This window comes from Tetranychus urticae, chromosome 3, assembly GCF_039701765.1.
Source record: "Tetranychus urticae isolate SD_2017Ah chromosome 3, NJAU_TeUrti_SD_1.0, whole genome shotgun sequence".
In the NCBI taxonomy this organism is placed as follows: domain Eukaryota; kingdom Metazoa; phylum Arthropoda; class Arachnida; order Trombidiformes; family Tetranychidae; genus Tetranychus; species Tetranychus urticae.
The window spans coordinates 1,987,315-2,012,888 of NC_142960.1; the positions used below are offsets into that span (position 1 = coordinate 1,987,315).

Sequence of the window (25,574 nt, forward strand, 5' to 3'; positions counted from 1 at the left end):
AAAGAAAAGAAAAATTGAGAAAAAACTTTCTCATAAAATTGTTAATCTAACAACTAATTTCATTGAATGTTATTTGATTGTTCATTGAAGACCTGATCATCATCATCCCAGAAGAGTGTTTATATTGAATGATTGATAGAAGGAAATGAATGAAATATTAAATAAATATCTAATAACATCTTGGAATGAAACTGTTTCATGATAATAATAAAGCTCTTGAAACACTTAACATTACTTTTCATTTTCAATCAATTTACACTCAACACCAAGTGAACCAATTTATTGATTAATTTGGTTTCAACTTTGGGCAAATGTGTTGAGAGTCACAAATGGGTTTACAACTGAACATTGCTTATCTGCTGTTGCTGAACATGAGTTATATTGAACAATGAAATTATACTTCATTCAATTTCTAATTCTGTAATTGAATTAGAACTTATTTTTTAAAGGAAAAATCAAAGTTATTTCAATGTCTATATCATGAAAATTTGGGTTCCTTCATGTTTCCTACTTTTGTTTACTTTTTAGTTTTAAGGGAAAACAATTGATTGTGAGTTCTTCATGAAGAGCTTTCATTAATCATTCTGTTTACGCTTTTCACCGAGTTTCTGTTTTCATCATTTTTCTACTTTGTTCTCGGTGAAATTGAACAATTTAATTCCGGAAATTTTCTATTCTCTTGCATGACTTTTCCATTTTTAAACAAACGAATTGAAAGGTAAAAGTTTTTATCTTCCAGTTAACCGTAAGATAATAAGTGTACGTCAATTCCGATGAGCGAAAGTTATAATTAACTTGAAACAATGTAATTTTCAATTTCATTAATCGAATATCAAAATTTTCGAATAAAACTTTCACCCGAAAACTAATTATAATTTCATAATTTTCTTGATAACATCAACTGAGAACTGAATCAAGCGTAGGCTTGGCAAATGTTGAGCATTGAAAAGTTTTCCTGTTCGTTGAACTTTGTAAGTTCACAGCAAAATGTGGTCAAAACTAACAATTTATTTCACTAGTGCTAAAGTTCAAAATACCAAATCAAAAATCAGTTTTGACAACCTACTGTGGTCAGGCTAGGCTAACCTGTATAAAGGTTTCACCCACGAACAACCTAAATATGTCCATAAGTGATGTAAAGAAATGGTCAAAGCATGTTTGGTCAAAAAATATGGAGTAGAGCAGATAAAGATGATCTTGTCGAAATGATAGTAATTTTGTTTTATTTGACATTGGGATTGGGAAAAATATTAATGTGTTATAATAATTGTTCAAAGTTTAGGTTAATGCAAAAATGGTTAATAATTTAAACACAATGTTATTGAAATGTCGATTTCAATGAGCTCAATCTTATTAGACTTTATTTGAACACAAATATTAAGACAATGTCTGCCAAAGAACTGTTGACTAGACAATTGATCACATTTAGACATGATTCCAATGGCAATAATGGATATTGTCTATGTTAGATGGTAATGACTTACCTGATGTTATTAACCTCGGTGCGGCAAATAACGACGTTTCGTACTATTGTTAAGAGAACGATGGCAATACGGATAAAAATATTGTCTATTTTGCCATATGAGTGCAGTACCACGAAACTTATTTTAATTGTTTAAACACAACCAGTTGATAAAGACTAGAAGTTTATTGTTACATTTGAAGGCAATTTAAAAAGCTATAACATTTTGTACAATTGAGAACACTTTAAGGTTTCAGAAAACTTTGTCTTTTGTTCAATTGATCAGCCATGAGCTTCAACACTTGGCTTATCATCAGAGTATTTGCTCATCTTTTGACTGACAAAAATGGTCCGAGATCCATTGCGATTGATTGATGAACAATGAGGTTCAATATTTACAGATGAATCGTCCAAAGTTTTACTTCGATTACCAGCATTGATGTTAGTATTCGTCGAACAGTAACAAAAAAGCTTATCCAATGTACTCAGCAAATTGCGGTTGAAAAAGAGGTAAATCCATGGATTAACACAGCTATTAAGGCTTGGAAGGAGCATTGCAATTGTAATTAATGGTCCTGTTCAAATGAAACAACAAAATAAAGCAAATTAGTCAAAGAAACGTAAACCAACACAAAACATTGAAAACATTAGCGAAAAGCTTTTGCAAAAATGTTTAGCAAAGCTCCAAAATAATGACAACACAAACTGACTACTAGAACAAAAATGGAACTCGAACATCTTTTCATAGATTTCGACTAATGATGAATAGCATTTGAATAGCTTTGAACATAAGAAGCTCAACTTTTTAAACAAACCAATTTGTTTGAATTACTGACCAAAACAAGACTATTTTGCATTAAATACGAAACTTGTTCAATCCTTTAAAATTGATTTTAAGGTCAAAATGGCAAATTTTACAGAAAAAGATTACTTCGACTTTATGAGCAATTGATTGCGATTTAAAAGCAAATGCAAAGAAAATCTTTTTCAATTGTTTTTCATTAAATTCAGTTGTTAGCCATTAAAGGTACTCATGCATTAAAATTGTAAATACTGAGAAATACAGAAAATATAAAATCTTTCAATCATTTAATTGAACATTTGAGTGAACAATTACGAATCGAAAATATTGAAATGTTTTGCATTGAAAGGAATTTGAAGCGATTCGATGAAATAGATTTTATTTTGTCTGCAATTTGTTTACTTTCTGAACCTTTTGTTTTCCTTTGCTACATTCACACGAATCTATATGATCGATATCCACTTGAATCAATCTGATAAGCAAAAGATTTTCCTCAAGTAAAGCTTTTCTTCTGAAGAAAAATGAGTAAAAAAGTCAAACAACTTGACTATCCTTCCATCAGCGAATATGAGTAAACAAGAAAATCTGTCGTTTCATTTCAAAGAATATCTTTTCAAGGAAAAGCATTCTTAGTAATGGGTTTTGATTTTTCTCGGCAAAGGAATAAAAAAAGCTCAGAGAATTACATTTAGTTTATGGAAAGAAAAAAATGCTTCATGTATCCAAGGAATGCTGCAAAAGATCATGTAACTCATTTTGTGTTTTGTATTTACGCTGATGGACATTAGCACAGTTGTGCATAACAAAAGCAGAATATCGAGTTAGCAATTGTTCGAGTTAGAACTCAGTTCAAGCCATTTTTCGAGAATGCTTTCTATGGATTTTAGAGGTTGACTGAAGGTCCAAATCGATTAGAACTTTTATAATCTTTAAAAGCCAAAATTCGATATCAATATTTAACTGAAAGCTTTTTGTCTTGAGAGTTCAATGAAACTGAAATAAAAGTTTCATCAATTTCCTTCAGAATCTCGAAACTTTGAAAGTAATTTCTTACTTTTTAATTCATTTTGTTGCGAAGTGATAAAGTCATGAAATGAAAATTTCCGGAATTAAATTGTTTAATTTCACTGTGAAGGAAATAGTAAAGGTGATGAAAAAAGAAATTCAATGAAAGCGTAAACTGAGCTATTTATAAACACTTTTTATGAGAAGTTCATATTCTTTTGTTGAGTTTCAAGCTAAAACTCGTGTAAACCAAAGGTTTGAATGTAAATGAGTTGAAACTTTTATGATAATTATTCTTAAAAATAACTTTTTTTCTTTCCAACCTTTAAATAGAAAACTTTTTCACCTTAAAATCTCATTCATCTTATTTCATCAACCTGAATGCTTGACTAAATTTTCATGACTTATGAAAAGTCTCTAAAGAGTGAGAAAAAACGGAAACGAGTAATGCAAATGATATTCAATGAAAAGATGAGTTTCAATGAAACCATTGTTACAACAAAGCGATTGTCTTACTCGTATTTTTCATGAGCAAATATTCAATTTGATATTGACTTATATTTTGAGATTTAGAATCTGAATGTTGATTCTCTGTTGGAAAATAAAAAATAGAACATTTGTGTGATTAGATTATTCGGATTTGCATGATCTTTATTGGATTGATGTTTCTTGAATCAAGAAAAATCCAAAGTTCATTCTCGAGAAATAGTGTTATTCAATGTCGATTATGCTAACGAAATTTCATATTGAATAGATTATCGACATTTTCAAGTGGTTTTGATAAACAGTTCAACAATGAGACAAAATCTTTTCGATTCAATTTTGTTACCTATTTTGTGTAATTTTTCAGGATGAAAAATGAAGTCATGGTTGGTGACTTTCATTCCAGTGATGAGAAATATAATTACACCAAAATGCTTCAACTATTTTTGAAACAATTAATTAATCGTTTAAAATAGAAACACTTTATGAGGCTAAAAGCTTTGTAGGTTAGCAAATGTTATACAAACAAAAATGTTTCACTCCGAGATACTTCTTATTAGATATTTGTTTAATATCTTCATTCATTTCCTTCTATCAATCATTCAATATAAACACTCTTCTGGGATGATGATGATCAGGTCTTCAATGAACAATCAAATAACATTCAATGAAATTAGTTGTTAGATTAACAATTTTATGAGAAAATTTTTTCCCAATTTTTCTTTTCTTTTAAACTCTTTTAAACTCTTTCAATATTGAAATGTTTTACTTTTCAGGATGAAATAACTGTCAGAAAACGTTATCCATAATTTGAAATGTTTTACCTCTTCTTTTATCTGTTTGCGTCAATTCACAATGAAATTATGTAAATCTTTTCCATCTACAGACTTTACTCAGAATTTCATGATCACCAAAACTTTCTTTCTTTCTTCTTCTTCACTCCCTGTTAAACATAAATACACAATGTTATATTCAATATTGTAATGTGAAAATTCTGAGTCTTTTTCTTTTCTCAAACTTCCAAAATTGGTGTTCATCAAACAGAATTGAGTTGACACCGGAATTAAGTTTCGAACATTCTCTCAATGAGAATGCAAATTTTCGTAAAAATCGACTTTGAGGTTAAACTGTTAGTTAGCTTTGACGGATAATCTGTTTTATCTAGCTGGGAGTAATTTTTAAGAAATTATGAATTCTAAATATATTGAACATATTCATGCGAATGATCAACTTGATAAGATTTATCTCTGATTAAGGAAATCGATGAAACTTTGATCAGAGTTGCATTGAACTGTCAGAACAAAAAAGTCTGAGTTAATGATAAATATTGAATCTCAGACTTTGTTAGTTGAATTTGCGCTTTTCTTATTCATCGCCTTTTCCCTTTCATTTGTCACTGAATAGCATTAAATTTTTCTAGTTGATTATTGATTAACTGGTCTAGTCACTATTGCTATTATATTTCATATTGAAACATTGAGTTGAAGGAAGGCAAAAAATGTTTGATATAATTGAAGATTGGACAGTTTCACTCCCTGACATTATTAAACATTGACAATTGTAAATGACAGCATTTGATAAACTTAACCTCAATCCTTATCAACACCATTTGTGCCTTTCATTGCCCACAATTGACATGTTTAACAGTCTAATAATGAGAATCATTATTTTCACCTTTCATTCATAAATAATTATCGGTCCAACTTCACCAAGCAACTGGGTCATGAAAAGTTTTTTACATCAGCAATTATTTCCTTTTCTCGTCAATTATTTCAAATGAATCCAAGTGATTCAGATGACAAGGAAATGAAATGGAAACTTCTTTTATCAATCGAATAATACAATCTCGAATGAATAGTTAAAAATTGAGCTCATGATCCAATTCACAATCAATTTAAAAGTTCTGATTGTTCCCTCGTGATTTAGTTCATCAAATCAAATGCTAATTTCATGCTCAGCAACTTTCGCCAATCAATTGTAAGAACTTCAAATTATTCATTTCGAACCGTAAAAACAAGAAATCTTCAAGTTCGACTTGTTCAGTTTCATCTGGAAAATATGAATGAAATTTCATGTTCCAGAGTTGAAATGAGCAACAGTTTTCATCATTTCTTGATTGATTTATTAATGATTACTGAATGAAGAGATTTGATGCTTGAAAGGAAAGATTCACATTCAATTTCCTTTTATCAGAATCTTGTTTATGCATTTTAATAATTCAAGACTAAATCATATTCCCTTCAATTTGAAAGTTATTAAAATGCAATGCATGAGAACAAATGTATTTTTCTTGGAAAAGATGAAAAGAACGAAAAGAAAAAATTTAATCTATTGGAACGAAGAATGTTCAGTTATTCCGTATTCAATGTAATCTTCATTTTACTGACAACTTCATTTCACCAAAAAATTCTGTTTCAATGGAAAAGAAAGGAATGAAGGAAATGATGAAGCGATGACAATATTTCAATGTTGTTGGTTTTCATAGAACTCATTTTTTAGTAGAAGCTCGATACCAAAAAAGAACCTTCAAATGTCTTCTTTAGATCAAATAAACGCCTAACTTAATCTTATTGGGACTTCGACTAATGGTCCTTCATTCCAGAGCAGTTCGAGTATTCGCAAGTTGACAGAATCGAAACGTAAATGAGTTTCAAGTGTAAAAGCGTTTAGTAATTAAACTTAAATTAATGACTTTGGTAGAGCCTCAAGTGACATATGAAATTGAGTGGATCAAGAGGTATCATAATTAATGGATTCAAGTTTCATGATGAAAGTGACACAGAATAAATAGAAATGGTGAATAAAAAAACATTGATTATTGGATGGCAACAAAAGTAGGAAAAGTGATCATGAGAATTGGCTCATGTTGGAACAACAAGTTAATCTGAGTAAATAAAGAGATCATTTTGTTGACCATTGAATGCCTCAGGTTTGACTGGTATTCAATCAATTCTGAGTAAGTTTATGAAGAAGCAATAGTAATAGAGCTTCATGGAAAAAGATTAACTCATTTGAAGTTAGAGATGAGAGTCAAGATTTGTGTCCATAAAGACTGTGATCTGATTCAATATTAACTTTCATTTGCTCAACCTTCAGGCCAAAGTCTCATGAAATTGGATATTATTCAATAGACCTTCCATTAATATTGGAAAACATTTTGTTGCAAACACACCTGTAACATTGTTTCATATAACAGAATGATCAGTTGTCTGCTCATCCAACCATTTTCATGCTGAATCTATTATATTTTCATGCGAACAACTTTTGCTTTTCATTAATTGAATGAATAAATGAATCAAGAGCTACTTTTCTTTAGCATTTCAAGTTGAAGGTTGTGATCCAATGATATCTACAACTCATATTACCCTTGTTATGTTTTTAATTGTCAGAAAGTTACTCATTAAAAAGTTACAATTCGTGATCTTTATGATGGAAACGATTCCGAAATTATTTCTTTTTCTTGTTAATAGATGACTATCAACTTTGCTTGTAAATTGTCGAGATGATCAATCAAAGTTCAAAAAGTGAAAGATTCATGAATGGACGAACACCTTATTCACTTGTTTGTTTCACGATGTATCAATCAACTGTCTGGTTTTGTCACAATTTATCACAAACATTGCATTTCGAGTTTACATTCATAAATGTAAAAACGTTTTTATCGTTTTTCAATACAAATTTCATTACGAACTGTCACCTAAAGTTAGGTTAATCAACTGTTTAGAAATTTTTATGAATTTCTGCAAATTCGACTGATAATTTTCTGCTAATTTGCCATATTTTTCAATCAAAAGTCAATGTTGGTTAATTTTGAGACGCACTTTATTATTAATAAAACGTAATATGATTTCATGTTATATGATACAATAAATATTAATAATAATTTAGAATCGAAATCCCTTTTCAATTTTAATTCTGAAGAATTGATTTAAACCATTTTTTTCTCTGTTATCATGGAGTTCCAGGAAGTTGTTTCTGAAAATTGATGAAATGTTTTTGTTTCTTTTTCTCATTTTGATTGTCATTCCTTCTGTAATTAGCTTTTCAAGTAATAACTTTGCTACTTCCCATTCAGTCTGATTTGTTTAATGTTGATTGAAAGATACAACATGGTAATAACATTTGACTAATGCAAAGTGGAAATGTGGATGCAATAATCTTGTAAATGAGTCCCAAACCTAATAAAAAGTTATACGTTAATCTGGAGGAAGATTCAAGCTTCGGCTTCAAGTTGTTTTCAATTGAGATTCAAGTCAATCATGAGCTTATTAATCATTTTCATTATAACTCAATGTTACTTGATTGTGGCATTTCAAAATATCAATGATCAGTTGATTGATGATCAATTCAACACAAAATACAAACAAACTCTATCATCGCTTTCAAATGTTTTTCTAACATTTGTTTTCATTTCCTATTAATAGTTGAAGCCATTTTAAAAAGTAAAAGAACGTAATCGAAAAAAAGGAAGCTCTTCATGAAAACAATGAAGATCAACTTATCAGTTCCTTGCGATCTCTTTTCTTACCTTAGAGAAATGGTTCTTATTACATTGAAAGTTTATTTATTTTCATGAAACTTTTGGTATATTCAGAGGAAGATTGACCAAAGAAAAGACAGTATTCAGACATAGAGAACTAGTTCCATAGTCCCAAGTTATCTCCGAAGACAACTGCTATTCGAACGAAAAAATTGTCTTATTACAACTAATTGTCAAATTGGAAAAAATCATTGAAGAACAACTCAGTGAGATTTTAATGAGATTTCCATTTCTCTCAGAACTGTTCTGTTGATCCCATCTCATTGTTTTCGAGAAAAACTTTCTTCTTTTAGATTACATTCGTTTTCAATAACTGTAAGTCTGTTTCAGTTTATTAGCTAACAAAATAAATAGAAACATGAATATCTCCATGAATAGCTTTCTTCATTTTGGAAGAGGTCCAGATCTTCTCGTTAAATATCTTGGACAATCGAACTGGACATTGTTAAAGTAAAGCGCATTTTACATTTGGATGAAACTGAAAATTCTGGTTTCATATCTATTATGAGTTATCGTATTTTGATTGGTTTCAATTTGAAAAAGGTTGTTATACATTTATTTAGTTACTATTGCGTTGGAGTAAACTTGCTGATTCGTGATCCACAGATAAATCAAACAGATCATTCGAACACTTTGTAACTCTTTTTACAATTTTGATAATAATGATTTCCAAAGTTGTTGGAACCCATGAAGCATCATTCAGATGAAAAAAAGTTCATTCAATGAATTCATTTTTTCTTTTTTCTCTCTTGTTAAAATGAAATAAATTTTTACAGTCAATTTTCCACATGTTAAAAGAGTGACAATGAACAGAGATAAAAAGTGAATGATGAGTTTCATGGAAATTTTTTTATCTCAATTGGCGATGAATAATGATAATAAAATTCATAGAGTTATTGATACTAATTTAGATTATCGTTGGTAAAATAACTTTTCACTGTTAAAGTATCACAGCATTCATGCATCAACTTGTGATCTATCAAAGTTATTGTCAAATTTTCTTTTCTCTATCATGATTATTATTGAAATTGAGTCGAGTTTTTTTTCTCCTTCTGTAAAATGCTAAAATTTCGATTGAATGGATTTCAATTTCTCATGATTATAATAGTAATGAAACGCAAACATCCGTAGATAAAGTAATACTTTTTCATTTGACATGAGACGAAAAGTTATTCAAATTTAGCTTTTCATTGTTTACGTGTTTATTCAGTGATTCTTGAATGTCATGAACAGAGACGAAAAAAGTTCAAGTTTCGATAAAGAACGAAACGAGAGAGAGAGAGAGAGAGAGCGAGAGAAAAAAAATGATTGTTCAATATTTATTCAGTCTCAATTTACGTTGACTTGGGCCCAATATTTGGACACTTGAAAAGTTCAATTGGATGAAATTGGTTGAAACTTTTGGTTTTATATTACAATCTTTCAAAATGACAGTCAAGGATAATCTTTGTAACAACTCGATCGATCCATAATTTGCTAATCAACTAATTGGTTCAGCGATATATTATCTAATTACTCATGGGAAGGTTGAATTATTGAACAGTTACTCCATGTAAACATTTAACAATAATAATGGATATTGAATCATAAGTTAAAATAATAGAGCGAAGCATCCATTGGATTCTCAACCTAGAGGTAAAGCCTCGTCCGGTTCAACAGAGACAAGAGTCAGACCCTATTTGGATCCCATATTTGGATCAATGAATAGACGGAAGCATCCATTGGATTCCCAGCTAGAGTTAGGTCGTCCGCTTCTTACACTAGAGGACAGAGACAAGGGTCAGGGTCTCACTTAGTTACAGTATATTCAATGCTCAAGATGCTTCAAGATGATAAAGCGAAGCATCCATTGGATTCCCAACCTAGAGGTGAAGCTTCTTTCGGTTCAACAGAGACAAGAAGCAGACCCTCTTACGGTCTCAGCCTAACTGACTTAACTCATATTCAAGTTTCTTCAAATAACCAAAGTTATAAGTCGAAATTCCCTGTCAGATTTACTCTAGATTTCTGGTTAATCTGGTGATTGATACATCTTCATCATAATTGAATATCATTTATTAGTAAAAAGTTTTGAAAATTTCAACTGAAGAAAAAAATTTGCAAAGTTCGAGGAATAATCAATCATTAAGTTTTGCTTTTTTTTGGTTGGGAATGAATATCAATGAACATTGAATTGTATGTTAATGGGTTTTTTATTTCATCGGTACTTATGTTGTAAACCTTTAAGGATCAGAAGAACTGGGAAGTTTCTGACTTTCAATTGAAGTTGTCTTTGAACACTTTTATTGATATTAACTGAAGTGATAAAATGATTGCACAACATCAATATTAGCCTGTTATATTCAGACCAGAACTGTTCAATTTGATAAAAGATTTAAGTGAATTTACGTGTATTTCATCAAGTAGAGGATATTGTTAGGATGTTGATGTATTGATAAATAATTAGACTGATTATTCTATTGGCTATAAATAGCAACTTTAGGCCATTTCATGTTTTACGCAATTTATTATTTGATTACAAATTAAAGGTCATCAACATGATATATTCCAGGCTAATATTGAGGTCTAATAAAAGTATTAACATGCTAACCATTTGGCTTCTTGATAATTTCATTGTCATTCATGAAGGTATTTGTTAAACCCTCTTCTCATCTGCAGATCTATTGTCAATCATGATGCTCATCATGATGACTTTTTTCAGGCTCTCATGTTGCTTCATATGATTGATTTGATTATCTATTAGATAAAGATAAATCCCTGAAAGTGCGAGTAAGGGAAGAAAAACTTAAAGGATAAGATGCACTTTGAAAGATTCTGATAAGTAATGGTGATAACGATCATGATGAGGAGGAAAAAGAAGAATAAGAATGAGAATTTGGAGAAAGGGAAGAAAAAGTAAAAAAGAGAAAAGGATAAAAGAAATTCCTTTTTCTTTTCGTTTCATGATGATCAGGATGTGGCTGGTTCCGATAGAAATGAAAGCTAAAAAGGATTCGCTAATTGATTACAGAAAATTGATGAGGATTCATCAGATCAAAATTGATTAATGAATCGCGTTAATTTGAGAAAAGCTTGATAGACAATCATTAACTATTGTTTAATTGCCATTTATTACAAGCGATTATCAATTTTACAAAACATTATCAGATAAACAAGTTCTGCACGAACTTTTTACAACTCTGAAAATTCTTCGAACAATTCAGTCTCATTCAAATATTTTTATCATCACATAATCAGACCTTAATGAACTTAAATTGATGATAAAATGTAGACCAGAGATGCTTCATGTCATCATGAACAACAAACACCCGTTTTATAAATATTTTAGACTATCATTGGCTGAGATCTAGTCTGAAGAAAATCTGATGGAATAATATTCGGGATAAAGTTGAGTGGAAGTTACCTTAGATAAGAAAGGTTCATCATATAATATTCAGTGAACTATTGAAAGAATGCAAAATTGTGAGATGTGAGAACAAGTTGTTGGCTTGAATGAGTTTTCAATTTTCGTGAATCGCTTGAATTTGCTGAATCGGAACTTTTTTTTCTTACCTCGCCATAATGAACTTTCTTGAGCTCCTGGTGCCCAATAGGCCCATATTTGGACGACATTAAACGGCGATGAACAGCAAATGTAACAAATTATTATTGTAACTGTTAGTTTAACTGTTTTAATCTTTGCCTTTGAGAAGTAGGCTGTACTGTGACTTCGAGGTGTACATTGATCGTTATTGGATGAGGTTCGTCTAGTTGAGGTTGCTGTTGACGAGAGTGACGATATTGGTGGCACTAAAGAGGCTGACATGATTTTCATTGAATTGGGTATCATTGGAGATGAAGACGAAGATGATAAAGATGATGTGTTTATTAATTTTCCATTTGATTCCATTTTATTTTGTTGAGTTGAATCATGCTCATGATAAATATTATCACTAAAACTATTCATTTTTAAATTATTATTAATAATATTTCTATTGCTATCACCGTCTTCAGTTTCATTTTTATTAAAATTTACATCAACTTGCGTATTACTGGTCATTTTACGCCTTGCTTTGATCCTATTGAACGGGAAACTCAATTTATTCAGAAAATGAATCGACTCTGATTTGGTTGATGAAGTTGGTAATGAATACTCGAAGCTGTTATCAGTCAACAGTTTACGATTAACTGTATTGTTGTTTAAAACTCTTAGAGAGTCAGCAGTTATTGAATCCAAGCTAACTTGGTTCAACAAGGATTGACGTTGAGTTGGGTCATTGGTGACTTGAGTTGATGTTAAGGTTGGAGTTGTAAGTGAGGTTGTCAGCGAGACTGTTGCTGGTATCATGTTTCCCTTAAGCGTCAGCATTTTGGGCTGATTGTTGGTAATACTAGAAGCTAGACGGGACGATTGACTTAGGTTGGCTTTCTTGATGCGCCTTCCGTTGCGCCAAAGCTCGAGACAAATGTTGGAAAAGGTGAAAATGAGTATCACAAAGGGAATGAAAAATGAAGTCAAAGCGTACCAAGTAACGTACAATCGTTCACCATAAGGTTGAATAAAAGTACCCCAACACTCGTAGACTCCTGGACTGTTTGGTATTTGACGATAAGAAAAGATGAACAACTGTGGAAGGCAACAGATCAAGGCTAATCCCCAAGCAATGGAAACTTTAAGTTTGGACCGATTAAGAGCGGACCGTGACTCGAGTGGAAAACATATGGCTCGATATCGATCGATAGCAGTTGCACATAAGGTAAAAGAGGATAAATAAGGTCCTAATATTTGAAGGTATTTTATTCCTTTACAGAGCACATTGCCACCATAGAATCGTTCAGTGATTTCCCAGATCAACTGAGGAAGAACATTGGCAAATGCTGTAATCAGATCGGCAATTGATAAATGAAGAAGGAAAAAGTACATTCGACGAAGCTTGATTCGACTGAGAATAAGTGCGAGAAGAACTGAAGTATTTCCGAAAACAATCATTACGAATATCGCCGATAAAGTGATAATTTCGAGAATGGCCAAGTTCTCATCTCTCGAATGGGCACTCGAAGAGGATAAAGAAGAGGCCGACGGTGAACCAGTCGATACAGCCTTGAGATAACGTGACGAAGTAAGGTTAACATCGAAAGGTAAAACAAGTGAAGGTAAAGTTGAGCTCGTTTCGTTAGTCGAGAAAACCGATAAAGTTGAAAATTCTAATGAACCGAATGATGACAAATCCATTTTTTGGCAAACAAAACAACACTATTTATCCAAATTGAATGATGAATTCATCATGAAGAAACGGAATTTTAATGAAACTCTAAATGATAAATTGTACTAATTTGAACATTTCAATGCATTGCTATAAAACGATATCAAACTGACACTTGTAGAGTTGAATTCTTAGGATCTAATGTTTCATGTAGAGAAACAGAATGCAGGAAAAAGTGAAGATAATTTTTCTCTTTCAGTTGAACTAATATGATAATTGATGCAGGGTTACTATTAACTAGTTTCATGATAACATTGAAACTCAAATAATTCATTGATGCTCACCATGAAGAAGTTCACTTCACACAAACAAACTCTTTACTGATTATACAAAGACTAACTCATTTCCTTCACATCTTTTCATCTTGCACAGTTTATCATCACGCAAGTTCCAGAAGAAATATTAGATGAGAAGAAAAAAATGATTCACAGAAATTCAGTTTCGAGTTTTCTCAACCTTATCCTCATCATCCTCACTTTTATCCAATCGATCGTCGAGGTAAAAGTGTGGGTGAAACTAATTTGTGGTCAAACCGTTTTGTTTCACGAGAAACACATTAGTTGCTCGAAAATTGTTCAATTTTTCATTCAAATAAATTCGATTCTAAATCTTCTGAAAATTTCTTCAAACTCATGTTGAGACAAATTCATATGCAAATGCTTTGCTAGATAAATTGCTGGAATGTTTCATCTTCGAGAAAAAAACACGAAAAATTGTGAAAAGTTAACTCACAATAAAAGCCTTTGTAAAATAATAATTAGACCAACTGCTTTTTACTCGTTTAACTTTGCCTGAGTAACTCTGTTAATATCATTAGAAGTAATTTTCTTGGTTAAGTTAACAAAAGTGTTTCATTGACTTGGCAAGATGATCTTGAATGGAGACAAAAGGATGAAGATGATTTGGCGATGAAAAGACTAGGCATTCACAGACTTTGATCACCTTAATTTTCAACTTGAACTCTAAAGAAACAGGACTGAAGCCAAGTTTTGTTCATTTGTTTGTTCAATCAAAAGATAACCTTGTATCAATACATCAATATTTGCTTTATTTTTGGCTTTGTTAAGATCAAGTTCATTTAAAGGATAAATAAAACTGCAATAAAACCTTACAAAACCTTGTTTAAACTTTTATAATTGTGACCAAAATCAACTCAAGTTTACACGAAAAAAGACGTAAAATGAAGTGAAACAGTTTGTCCAAAAAGATGAAATTAAATTTTCGAACCTCAACCGAGATTTGCTCTTCGATCTTCAAACGAACACTAATCAACTCTGAAAATTTTGTTCTAAAAAACTCTATTTAAACAATCGATCATCAATCAAGAAAGTTTGAAAATTTCTTCGAAAAGACACAGAAAAGGTTTAAAATCGAAAAATCGAATCTCAAGAACGATTCTTCGAGACGAAATTTAGTCAAAGACTATTCGGTATCGGCAGTTGGTTCAGTTCTTCTTCTTTTCTTGTTCAAGTAACTGTTCAACGAACAAGTTTATATGAGGAACTTGCTTAAAGTTTGTGTTTTTTCAACCTTCAATGAAACCGAATCAAATTAAACAAAAGAATTAATTAAGTTAATCTGATTAACTCATTAAAATGATTTCGCGATCCAATTGAGACGTGACTTGACAAATTAAAAAGAATCTATTTTATTGTTTTAATTGAATTAAGAAAAGAAATTATTATGACTCGAAGACAATGGAAAGTCAATTGTAATAAGATTATCATTGGAAATTAAGTCAAGATTAAGTGAAACCAGGCAAAGGTAATAAGCAAAGTTTAACCCAAAAAACTAACCGCTTCCAGCTGAATGGATCTCAGTCAATTCGAGTCTATTTATTGACATTAACATAAGAGTTGAGCTTCAATCAAATGTTTCCTCATCTTTTATTGTAAACCAAAATTCAATCTCAATAATTCAATGGATTTCAGGTTTAGAAAGAAACGACAGAAACTCGAAAACTTTTGCAATCGAAATGACCCTCGATTGGTTACATTTCACCGAGTATATTGTTGCTTTCCATGGAAGAAGAAATTTAATGAATTCACTCGATGATAATTGGAATAACAAATTAATCAAAGTTTATCTTTTCTCATTTTCTGTTGGCAAAAGTTCAACGAAGCAAAATTGAATTACTTTTCCGGTGTCAACTCAATTCTTTTTGGATGAACAAGAATTTCGGAAACTTTGAAGGCAAGGAAAAGAAAAGACTGAGAATTTTCTCAGGCTCTTCATTATGGAACATAAAAGTGTATAAATATATTTACGTTTAACAGGGAGTGAAGAAGAAGGTAAGAATTTTGATCAAGATGAAAATGCTCAGTAAAGTCTTTAGTTTGGAGAAGAAAAAATTTCCATAATTTCATTGTGAATCGACAGAAAAAAGATGAGAATATTTCATTTCAAACACAGTTGACAACATTTCTGACAACCTTATATTGAAATGTGAAGCAATAGTTTCAAAAATCTAGAGAAAAAGAAAATTCCAAGTTTGTCAGAAAAAATTATTGTTGATCAAAGTTTACCTTGAAATGAACTTTGTTTTGATTACTCATTTCAAACCTCATTATCATCATCCTGGAGAAGTGTTTATATTGAATGATTGATAGAAGGAAATGAATGAAAACATTAAATAAATATCTAATAAGAAACATCTTTATTGCAATGAAACTGTTTCTGTTTTCATAATAATAATGATAAAGCTCTTGAAACACTTAACATTACTTTTCATTTTCAATCAATTTACACACTCAACCAAGTGAACCAATTTATTGATTAAGTTTAATTTCAGCCAAAATGACTTTCAATTCTTGGTTCAGAAGTGTGAATTTCTAGATTTTCCAATAGCCATGAAATGAAATGTCTGAACAATTCGGTGTGTCTTGTGATTCGACCCTGAAAATTAATACCCTAATCCAAGCTCAATCATTTTATTATTCATAGATTGACCATCAGATCAACCAAAACAGATCAGGTTTGCGCTCAAAACCGAGAAGGACAAAATAGCGAAAGCAAAATAGAGAAAGTCAAATCCGCGAAAAATATCGATACACATAGTGCTGTATAAAAGCAAAAATTTTCATTGTCGTTTTTTGACCAATTCGTAATTAGCCATGATTCAGGAAACGATTTGACTGATATAGATTTGAATGAAAGAATCGTAAAAATTGCAAACTAAATGAAATAGTTCAGCCAACTCAGTTTATGACAATCAAAGCATTGTGTTTAACTATAAAAATAAAACTTTAATCAGTTTAATTATTTAGCTGCTTATTTTTACCCTATTTTGCTTTCGCTGTTTTGACCCTTTACCTTTGAATGTAGCCTTCGTGTTGTGTCTTCATCACTCCCAGGGTCAATTAACTTGGCAATTTGTTTTGTTCTAAAGTCTCACAAAGAATTGGTTCACCATTGGACCTGATTTTATCGACTGGAAAATTGGATTGGATTTTTTTTGTACAAAAAAATCATTTGATTGGTTGCAATAAGGTCGGACGAAAAAAAGTCAAAATAAAAGTGAAGATTACAAAATTTTTTATCTGAAAATAGGAAAACCCATTGATAGCGATGGAAAATGAAGAAAAAATCTTGTCCGCCAAATCAACATTCATTAACCACGATGGGGTAAATAAAGACGACACTCTAGAGGGCCCGCGACGCAAACACAAGGTGCATATAAGTGTTGTCTTATATTGTAACCGGTCAGCAGTTGCTTGTATTCATCGCTAGCTGAAGTAAATTGGACAGGAAGTTGAGCTTTGATTTTCTTTTGTAATTCCAAGTTTGTAACTATTCTTATCATCTTGTCCAAGACAGCTCTGGTATTTGTGTGTTGACACCATAATACACTACATTCATTACCATGGGAATCGTTTGAACCAATTAGGTCAACAGCAAAATCAAAAAGCTGATCTTGATCTCCACAGATACGTACACAAATACGAAGAGTAAAGCAATCGCCATCATTAAATTGACTTCTACATTTTTCTGTATTTCTTTCGTTTTTATCAAAAACGGTTGGAGGTCTGGTGAATCTATTTAAGCAAGTTATTAGCGATTATTAATATTAGCGATAAGTATTGTATTAAAATATTTAATATGAACATTTACCTCCATGAGTAATCTGTATTTTCCAGCCAAAAAGGCATAGTGAAATTATTCTTGCTAATGTAGCTGTTTCTTATATAAAAAATAGGTATTCCGGTGTAGGCCGCAAGCTATAATATAAATATAAATATAAGCCGTGATATAGCATTTTAGCATATTAATAAATAGCAGAATGATATTTGAATAAAGGAATAATCATTCTTTTAATCTTACCTGTTTATATAGTTGTTGATGGTATTCACAGGTTTCATCCGTCCAGTCAATAACAATGTCATGATAATCTTCACCACTCAACTTAACTTTTATAGTTATTTTGTTTTCACTCATTTTAGATGAAACTACTATTGATTGCTAGGCAAATATGTCCGATGAAATTTAATAAGATGATAAAGACTATGCAAAAATATAGTGTTCAAGATGGAAGCTTGAAAATATATAAACTCACAAAAACGTGGTCAAAGCCAATCTTTTGTTTAGGTCAATATTTACTACAAACGTTAACATGTTAACCAAAATGGTGGCTCAAAAACAAGTTTGGATAGCTTTGATCGTTCTTCTTGACTTTTTAAACCAAGTTGTCCCTATGGTGGTAATTTCATAGCAGCTAGTTCATCTTTTTCCCATGCTCCAAAGATTGGAAGACCAAATCAAGATCAAGAAATGAATTTCGTTCAAATAAGTGATACATTGAGCTGGTATTCTTGGAGACAATTGAGATTAGCCTTCCTTTTGCACCATTGGAATGAAACATGATTATAACGATAAAACAATAAAAGCGGCATTATACTCCGAAGCCAAACTTAATGTTGACTCTGACTGTCCATTCTTGATTGAGTGTTCAGATGTGATACTTTCGATCATGTAATGATTAATCACTCAGCGATCTGATCACTTCTACTCATTGATTTTTCAATTTGAATTCGAAAAGAACGTAAAAATTGTAAAATTTGCAAATGAAAATAAACGAAAGAACAGCAAAATGTGAACTTTCAGACAGAAATGCGTTCTAATCTTGAACTAATGCCGAATTTCATTGATTCAATTTCCGTTCAATTTTTAATTTTAGAGCTTGCAACTTTGAGAATGAATTTAAGAATAGTAAAATTGAGCAAAATATTAAAGATACATATTCAAATCAATTTTTTCCAGTTTTCTTTGTTTTTTTCACTTTCCTGTTTACTCATGAACAAAAAAGTATATTAATTGATGTTTAGTTTTGTTGGATTAAAAGTCAATTATCATAGAAATATTTTATTATTCAATTTGAATAGCATTTAATTGCTTATTTTTTGTAACAAATAATGAAAAGTTTCTCAAACAATCGGAATTTCCATTTGTATCATTTTCTGTTTCCGTTTTTTCTCTTTTCATTTGATTCTCTCATCGTAAAATCATGCAAATTAATGAAATTTTTTGTCAAATAGATAAATTGGTGAATTTATAACAATGACAATGAGAGTTTGCAATGCAAAGAAAGGGTTAAAAAGTTTATTCAAAATTTGGAGATGAAAGTCTAAATTATTGTTGCATCTCTCGAGACTTTTTCCTTACCAACATCGTCAATAGTTATATTTGAATGTCATTCAGCGGGAAGTTTAAGTTGAACCGTAAGGTGAGTGTGATGGCGAAAGAAATTTACAGCGCTGTTTGGGTCGAAAAATCCAAAAATTTCATTCACAATATGAAGAAATTCTTTATATTATCGTTCATTCTTAAAAGGACAAAATTTGATTGATTTTACACCGAATTAACCAAATTAGCCACAATCAAAATGGAAGTGAAAAAAATTAGCAAAACTTGTATGCATTTTCCGGTTAGTTATTCACGTCTTTCAAGCAAAAATTCATTGCAATATAATTATCTATTAAAGATAAAACTGATTATACAATTAACTAACAACAATTTTTTTCTTGATCCGTGCCTTTAAAGGTATTTTTCATTAAAAAGTAAAAGATAAAATGAGAAAAGATAATCAAATAATGAATTTCATTGTAATTAGCACATGTACATTGACAGATTAGAGAGGAAAAGAGTTTTTTACCAAATTATTGATTCCATTGAAAGCGAATGGACTTAATTATATGTTCGTTTCTGTTTTTTCACCAAATGAGATGGAAAAAGCTCCTTAATCCCGGTCATGTTCAACCAGATAAAAATCCATCCTGTTTCCATTGAGCCATCCTTTGGTGAAAGTGATATCTCTTGGTGTTGGCTCGATTCCTGAAGAGCGTATAATCACGAGGCGTGAAGCTTGGCGGCCAGGGAACAGGTCTCTGATTTGTTCAAGGAGCTCGTCGCTTTTATCTAAGCTAATATGGACTGCTCCATGCGCTGCTGCCATGGACTGCTGAACTGCTAGGTTTAGAGCATTGTGCTAAGTTGGAACGCTCAAGGTTATTCAAGGTCAATTCTTTATTTGACCTCTAGTTGACATGAACATGTGGCTAACATAATCGAGTCAGAAAATAACCTTCCAATGTCAATTAGAGGTCAAATGAGGAATTGGCCTTGAATAACCTTGATCGTTCCAACAAAAAGTATTTTGTATTGAATTTCTTATTATACCTTAATTCCTTGTTCGCCCATATTAATAATTCAATATCAAAATCAATATATTACAAGTTATTGAGTAGGAATTTCATGAGAAAAAAGTTTTTTAAATAAGGTGGAGAATGAAATGAAAAGAAAAGAGTCAATCTAATGGAACGAAAATGTTCATTCTGTTATTTCATTTCAATGTAATCTTTATTTTATCTTGAATGAATTGTATGGAAGCAAGAAAGGAATGAAAAAATGATAGACACAAATGATAAAAGCGTTTCATTTTAAGGGTTATTACGATAAACATCTATTATATTTGTGAGTTATCGAGCTCAGATTACCAAACTCGAATCGGAATCTAAATGTTTTTTGCTCATCAAACTGCCAATGGAAATACAAGCTTCTCTGCTAATTTGAATATAATCCGTCTCCTTTCTCTGAAACTCAGCATTTAGTGCACAGATTAACCTCAAAGTTTGACGTGAAGTAAAAGCTCAGTTTAATCAACAACTAAAATAAATGTAAATCAAAGCATCTTTGTACGGCATCTGAAGTGCATTGCATCCCGATAGATTAAAAGTCAATTTGCACTCATGAGCATTTTTACTCATTAAACTTAATTATCATTCCAAAATTTCTTTTGCACATAACATGAACCTTGTTTGAGAGCCCCAAGTGGCATATGAAATTGAGTTGATCAAGAGGTAAGTGTCATAATTAATGGATTCAAGTTTCATGATAAAATAAATGCAGGATAAATAGAAATACTGAATAAAAAAACGTTGATTATTGGATGGCAACAAAAGTAGGAAAAGTGATCATGAGAATTGGCTCATGTTGGAACAACAAGTTAATCTGAGTAAATAAAGAGATCATTTTGTTGACCATTGAATGCCTCAGGTTTGACTGGTATTCAATCAATTCTGAGTAAGTTTATGAAGAAGCAATAGTAATAGAGCTTCATGGAAAAGATTAACTCATTTGAAGTTGGAGATGAGAGTCAAGATTTGTGTCCATAAAGACTGCGATCTGATTCAATATTAACTTTCATTTGCTCAACCTTCAGGCCAAAGTCTCATGAAATTGGATATTATTCAATAGACCTTCCATTAATATTGGCAAACATTTTGTTTCATTTATTCGATAACAGTAATAATCTCACACCTGTAACATTGTTACACATCACTCCAACAGAATGAATAACAGATCACAGTTAACTAACATGAATGATCTGCATTGATGATTCCAAATGCTTTTCTACCTACATGATATAATAATGCATTACTACTGAACTTTGCTGTTTGAATGAAACAAAAGCAACCTTTCTTCAGCTTGTCATCGTCATTGTTTTGACTCGATTGAATGCAGTTGATAGTCCAGAATCCATGATTTCTAAATAAATTAGATTACCCTCGTTATCTTTACTCGATGGAAGAGTTACATTTCATGATCTTTTCATCATGGAGATACTAACATCTTATTGGTCAAGTTCGTATATTTTTTAGTGATACAGCATGTAGTTACTGCGTTATGAGAACGATCTGTGTAAAGACTTTTGCTTGAGAGAGTTGTGAGAGTGACAATGAACAGAGATAAAAAGGGAATGATGAGTTTCATGGAATTTTTTTTATCTCAATTGGCGATTAATAATGATAATAAAATTCATAGAGTTATTGATACTAATTTAGATTATCGTTGGTAAAATAACTTTTCACTGATAAAGTATCACAGCATTCATGCATCAACTTGTGATCTATCAAAGTTATTGTCAAACCTTCTTTTCTCTATCATGATTATTATCATTGAAATTGAGTTGAGTCAATTTTTTTCTTATTCTTGAAAATGCTAAAATGGATTTCAAATCGTCATGATTATAATATTAATGAAACGCAAACATCCGTAGATAAAGTAATACTTTTTCATTTTACGCCAGACACAAAGTTATTCAAATTTAACTTTTCACTATTTACGTGTTTATTCAATGAAATGTTCAAGTTTGCATGAAGAAAGAAACGAGAAAGAAAAGAAATGCTTGTTCAATATTTATTCAGTCTCAATTTACGTTGACTTGGTCCCAATATTTGGACACTTGAAAAGTTCAATTGGATGAAATTGGTTGAAACTTTTGGTTTTATATTACAATCTTTCAAATGACATTCAAGAATCATCTTTTTGTAACAACTCGATCGATCCATAATTTGCTAATCAACTAATTGGTTCAGCGATTTATTGAATTATTCAACAGTTATTCCATGTAAACATTTACAATAATAATTGATATTGTATCATAAGCCAAGACAATGAATAGATGGAGCATCCATTGGATTCCCAGCTAGAGGTAGAGAATCGTCCGCTTCTTAAATTAGAGAACAGAGACAATTTCTTAGCTTCATACGAACATCGAAACAAATTATTTTTGATAATGCTAACCATGAAGATACTCACTTCACACAAACTCTATACTGATTACTCAAAGACTAACTCCTTCACAACTTTCCATCTTGCACAGCTTTATCATCACGCAAGTTCCAGAAGAAATATTAAATGAGTAGAAAAACGATTCAGAAAATTTGGTTGCGAGTTTTCTCAACCTTTTTCTCATCATCTTCATAAGACTTTTCTTGATGCGATCGATTGTCAAGGTAAAAGTGTGGATGCTAAATTGTGGTCAAACCGTCTTGTTTTACGAGAATTACATTATTTGTATCTGAATTATTCAATTTTCCATTAAATGAATTTCAAGTCAAACTAAATCTTTTTCAGTGAAATTTCTTCAAACCCATGTTTTTGAGACAATGTAATTCATATGCAAATGCTTTACTGAAAAATGTTTCAACTCAGAAAAAAACAAAAAATTCGTTGAAAGTTTACTTGACTCACAATAGGAGGTTTTGGGAAATATTAATAATAATTAGACTGCTTTTACTCTCTTTTATTTTACCCATATTTGAAAAGAGTGATAAATTTTACCCTTTTACTACAGACCTCAGATGCAATCCATAGCTTCCGCAGATTGAATAACCATAAGTTTCGAACGATTCAGATCATTCAAGGTCAATTCTTCATTTGACCTCTAGCTGACGGTATAAATTACTATCGCAATATAACGACGTTTTTTTCATTTTACACCTTTATCTAATCATAACTCACGTTAGTGTTATATACCTCAGAATTGAACCATGAGATTATGCAGATTGCACAACACTAAATTGGCACGCTCAAGGCTATTCAGGTCAATCCTTTAACCAACCTCTAATTGACATTAGACAGTTCTTTTCTGAAATCGCACAATTTTTCTGACCAGATTATGTTAGTCACATGTTCATAACTTATACTGGCTAAAGGATATGAGTGATTGGATACCATCCAGTTAAAAAATCGCATTTGACAAAAATTCATTTATCTTTCCAGTGTTAAGAGATATGAACGCGACTAACCGGGTCAGAACAATTCCCCAATGTTAGAAAATGACCTTACTATGTCAATACAAAGTGCAAGAAAGAATTGATCTTGAATAACCTTGCGCGTTCGAACTAATAGTTTTCAATCCGCATGAGCATACTATCCAAGTCTTAGGTCTGTAGCACTACCGTTCGCAAGTTATTCCTGCATGAAGGCGTAAAATGCAAAAAACGCCCGGTGTTTGAGCTGATCGATTTGCTGAAAACTAATACTGGTAACTCATAGAATTCCAAATCAGATGCATCTACGGCAGCAAAAACAACACGTTGAGTGACGGCTTGAAGAAGGGCGTTTCGATCACAATATCACTGTATGATGAAATTAAAGCACCTCTTTTGGAAGCTGAGTATTTGCATTTTTCGCTGTATAGCTGCCAAGACTCGCAAAAGCCTTGATATTTGACTTCAGTTTCAATACCTTGACAGTTAGATACAGATACAGTAATGCAGTTACAAGCCAACTGCAGCTTGAATTTGTAATGTTTTGTTGACATTGTGGATAATACAGGGCTATTCAGCTATCTTTACAGATGTTAAACGGCTATATCTTGTCCTGTGATTAACCTTGAGGCCTCAGATTTTTTATGAGAAAATTCCGCGGATACTTATTTGCTATATTTCAAGGTCAAAGTCATTCAAGGTCATTTGTCGGAAATCGCTCCTAACAATATTAGAGGTCAAACTAAGGTCACATGATAATTTTAAACTCTAATAATCGTGCTGGTTCAGTTGCGTCACTCTTACATACCTACATACGAAAATCTGTTGAGAATTAGCACGGGTTGAATTTATTTCAACGCGAACGATGATATTCAGAATTAACAAAAACTCTAAAAGTGTTTCATAAAAAAATGCGATTCTACCGATTCTCAAATTAAAATGTGGATAACTCATGAAGCACGTATGTAAGAGTGACGCGACTGAACCAGCACGATTATTAGAGTTTGACCTCTAATATTGTTAGGAGCGATTTCCGACAAATGACCTTGAATGACTTTGACCTTGAAATATAGCAAATAAGTATCGGCGGAATTTTCTTATAAGAAATCTGAGGCCTCAATGTCAATCACAGGACAAGATATAGCCGTTTAACATCGGTAAAGATAGCTGAATAGCCTTGTAGAAGCAGAGTGATGACACTTTTAAAGCCAAGATAAGCTACTTTGAATTCCTCGTAGGTCTGTTCAATGATAAATAATATCAAGAAATATTAAGAATAAATTTATTGAATAGTTTACTTAATTATGAACTTACCAAAACAGCAAACTAATTGACTCCCGAACGATGAGTGTTTTCATCATTGTCAGCTCTTTCATTTCGGACTTTTAGCTTATTCAGATTGTCCAAGAAAACTGTTTTTCACCAAGCTTCTTTCCCTTCGTCCGCGTAAACCTTGTTTGTTTTAATAACAATTCGTGCAACTCTCAACAATGTAATATTCCAAATTTAACATAATTTTTCATATCTGATAAAATCACCTCTAGATGTCAGCTAGAGGTCAAATAAAGAAGTGACCTTGAATGACCTTGAATGTTCGAATTTATGTTTTTGAATCTTTGGAAGCTGTGGTTTGCATCTGAGATCTGTAGAAGCGTTCTTCAGTTACAATTAAACGGAATAATTAAATGATGGTAATGATTAGAATCATACAAATTTTTAATAGTAGTTATATGGAAATTGAGCTTTCAATTGATGGTTGAGTTTCTTGATTGATTCTGATTTGTTGATCATTAATAATTAACAATCCAATTTAAAAATAAAAATCGTAAAATATGATGATTTAATTTAATCAAAATTTAGGTATGTTTATCAATGCTTCTAATCATAAAATTAGATGCAAATTCAAGAGCAAATATCCATTTTCGAGAAAATCAAAAAAAAAATGAATGAATTTTACTAAATTAATTAATTGTTTGCAAAAGCAGGAGCT

The 25,574-nt window shown here is 31.4% G+C and overlaps 2 protein-coding genes across 2 annotated transcripts; both read right to left on the reverse strand.

Annotated features, from left to right (window-relative positions):
- Nucleotides 1–1,602: 1,602 nt before the first annotated feature.
- LOC107366020 (uncharacterized) lies at nucleotides 1,603–13,847 on the reverse strand. Its single transcript, XM_089269822.1, has 2 exons — nucleotides 11,845–13,847; nucleotides 1,603–2,037 (listed from the first exon to the last, which is right to left on the reverse strand). The coding sequence occupies exons 1-2, from the start codon at nucleotides 13,502–13,504 to the stop codon at nucleotides 1,745–1,747; spliced, it is 1,953 nt and encodes a 650-aa protein (XP_089125948.1). The 5' UTR covers nucleotides 13,505–13,847; the 3' UTR covers nucleotides 1,603–1,744.
- Nucleotides 13,848–17,021: 3,174 nt separating this feature from the next.
- Nucleotides 17,022–18,047, reverse strand: LOC107366019 (uncharacterized). Its single transcript, XM_015933596.3, has 3 exons — nucleotides 17,856–18,047; nucleotides 17,646–17,752; nucleotides 17,022–17,569 (listed from the first exon to the last, which is right to left on the reverse strand). The coding sequence occupies exons 1-3, from the start codon at nucleotides 17,967–17,969 to the stop codon at nucleotides 17,146–17,148; spliced, it is 645 nt and encodes a 214-aa protein (XP_015789082.1). The 5' UTR covers nucleotides 17,970–18,047; the 3' UTR covers nucleotides 17,022–17,145.
- Nucleotides 18,048–25,574: the final 7,527 nt, after the last annotated feature.

What these genes read in the sequence shown, in the direction of transcription:
- LOC107366020 (XM_089269822.1), bottom strand. Translation starts at nt 13,504, where the DNA reads ATGGATTTGTCATCATTCGGTTCATTAGAATTTTCAACTTTATCGGTT. An exon ending in AGAAAGTTCATTATGGCGAG is followed by an intron (nt 2,038 to 11,844) that starts GTAAGAAAAAAA and finishes TCATTTGAACAG; the next exon opens with GACCATTAATTACAATTGCA.
- LOC107366019 (XM_015933596.3), bottom strand. Translation starts at nt 17,969, where the DNA reads ATGAGTGAAAACAAAATAACTATAAAAGTTAAGTTGAGTGGTGAAGAT. An exon ending in ATCAACAACTATATAAACAG is followed by an intron (nt 17,753 to 17,855) that starts GTAAGATTAAAA and finishes TTTATATTATAG; the next exon opens with CTTGCGGCCTACACCGGAAT. An exon ending in AATACAGATTACTCATGGAG is followed by an intron (nt 17,570 to 17,645) that starts GTAAATGTTCAT and finishes TTGCTTAAATAG; the next exon opens with ATTCACCAGACCTCCAACCG.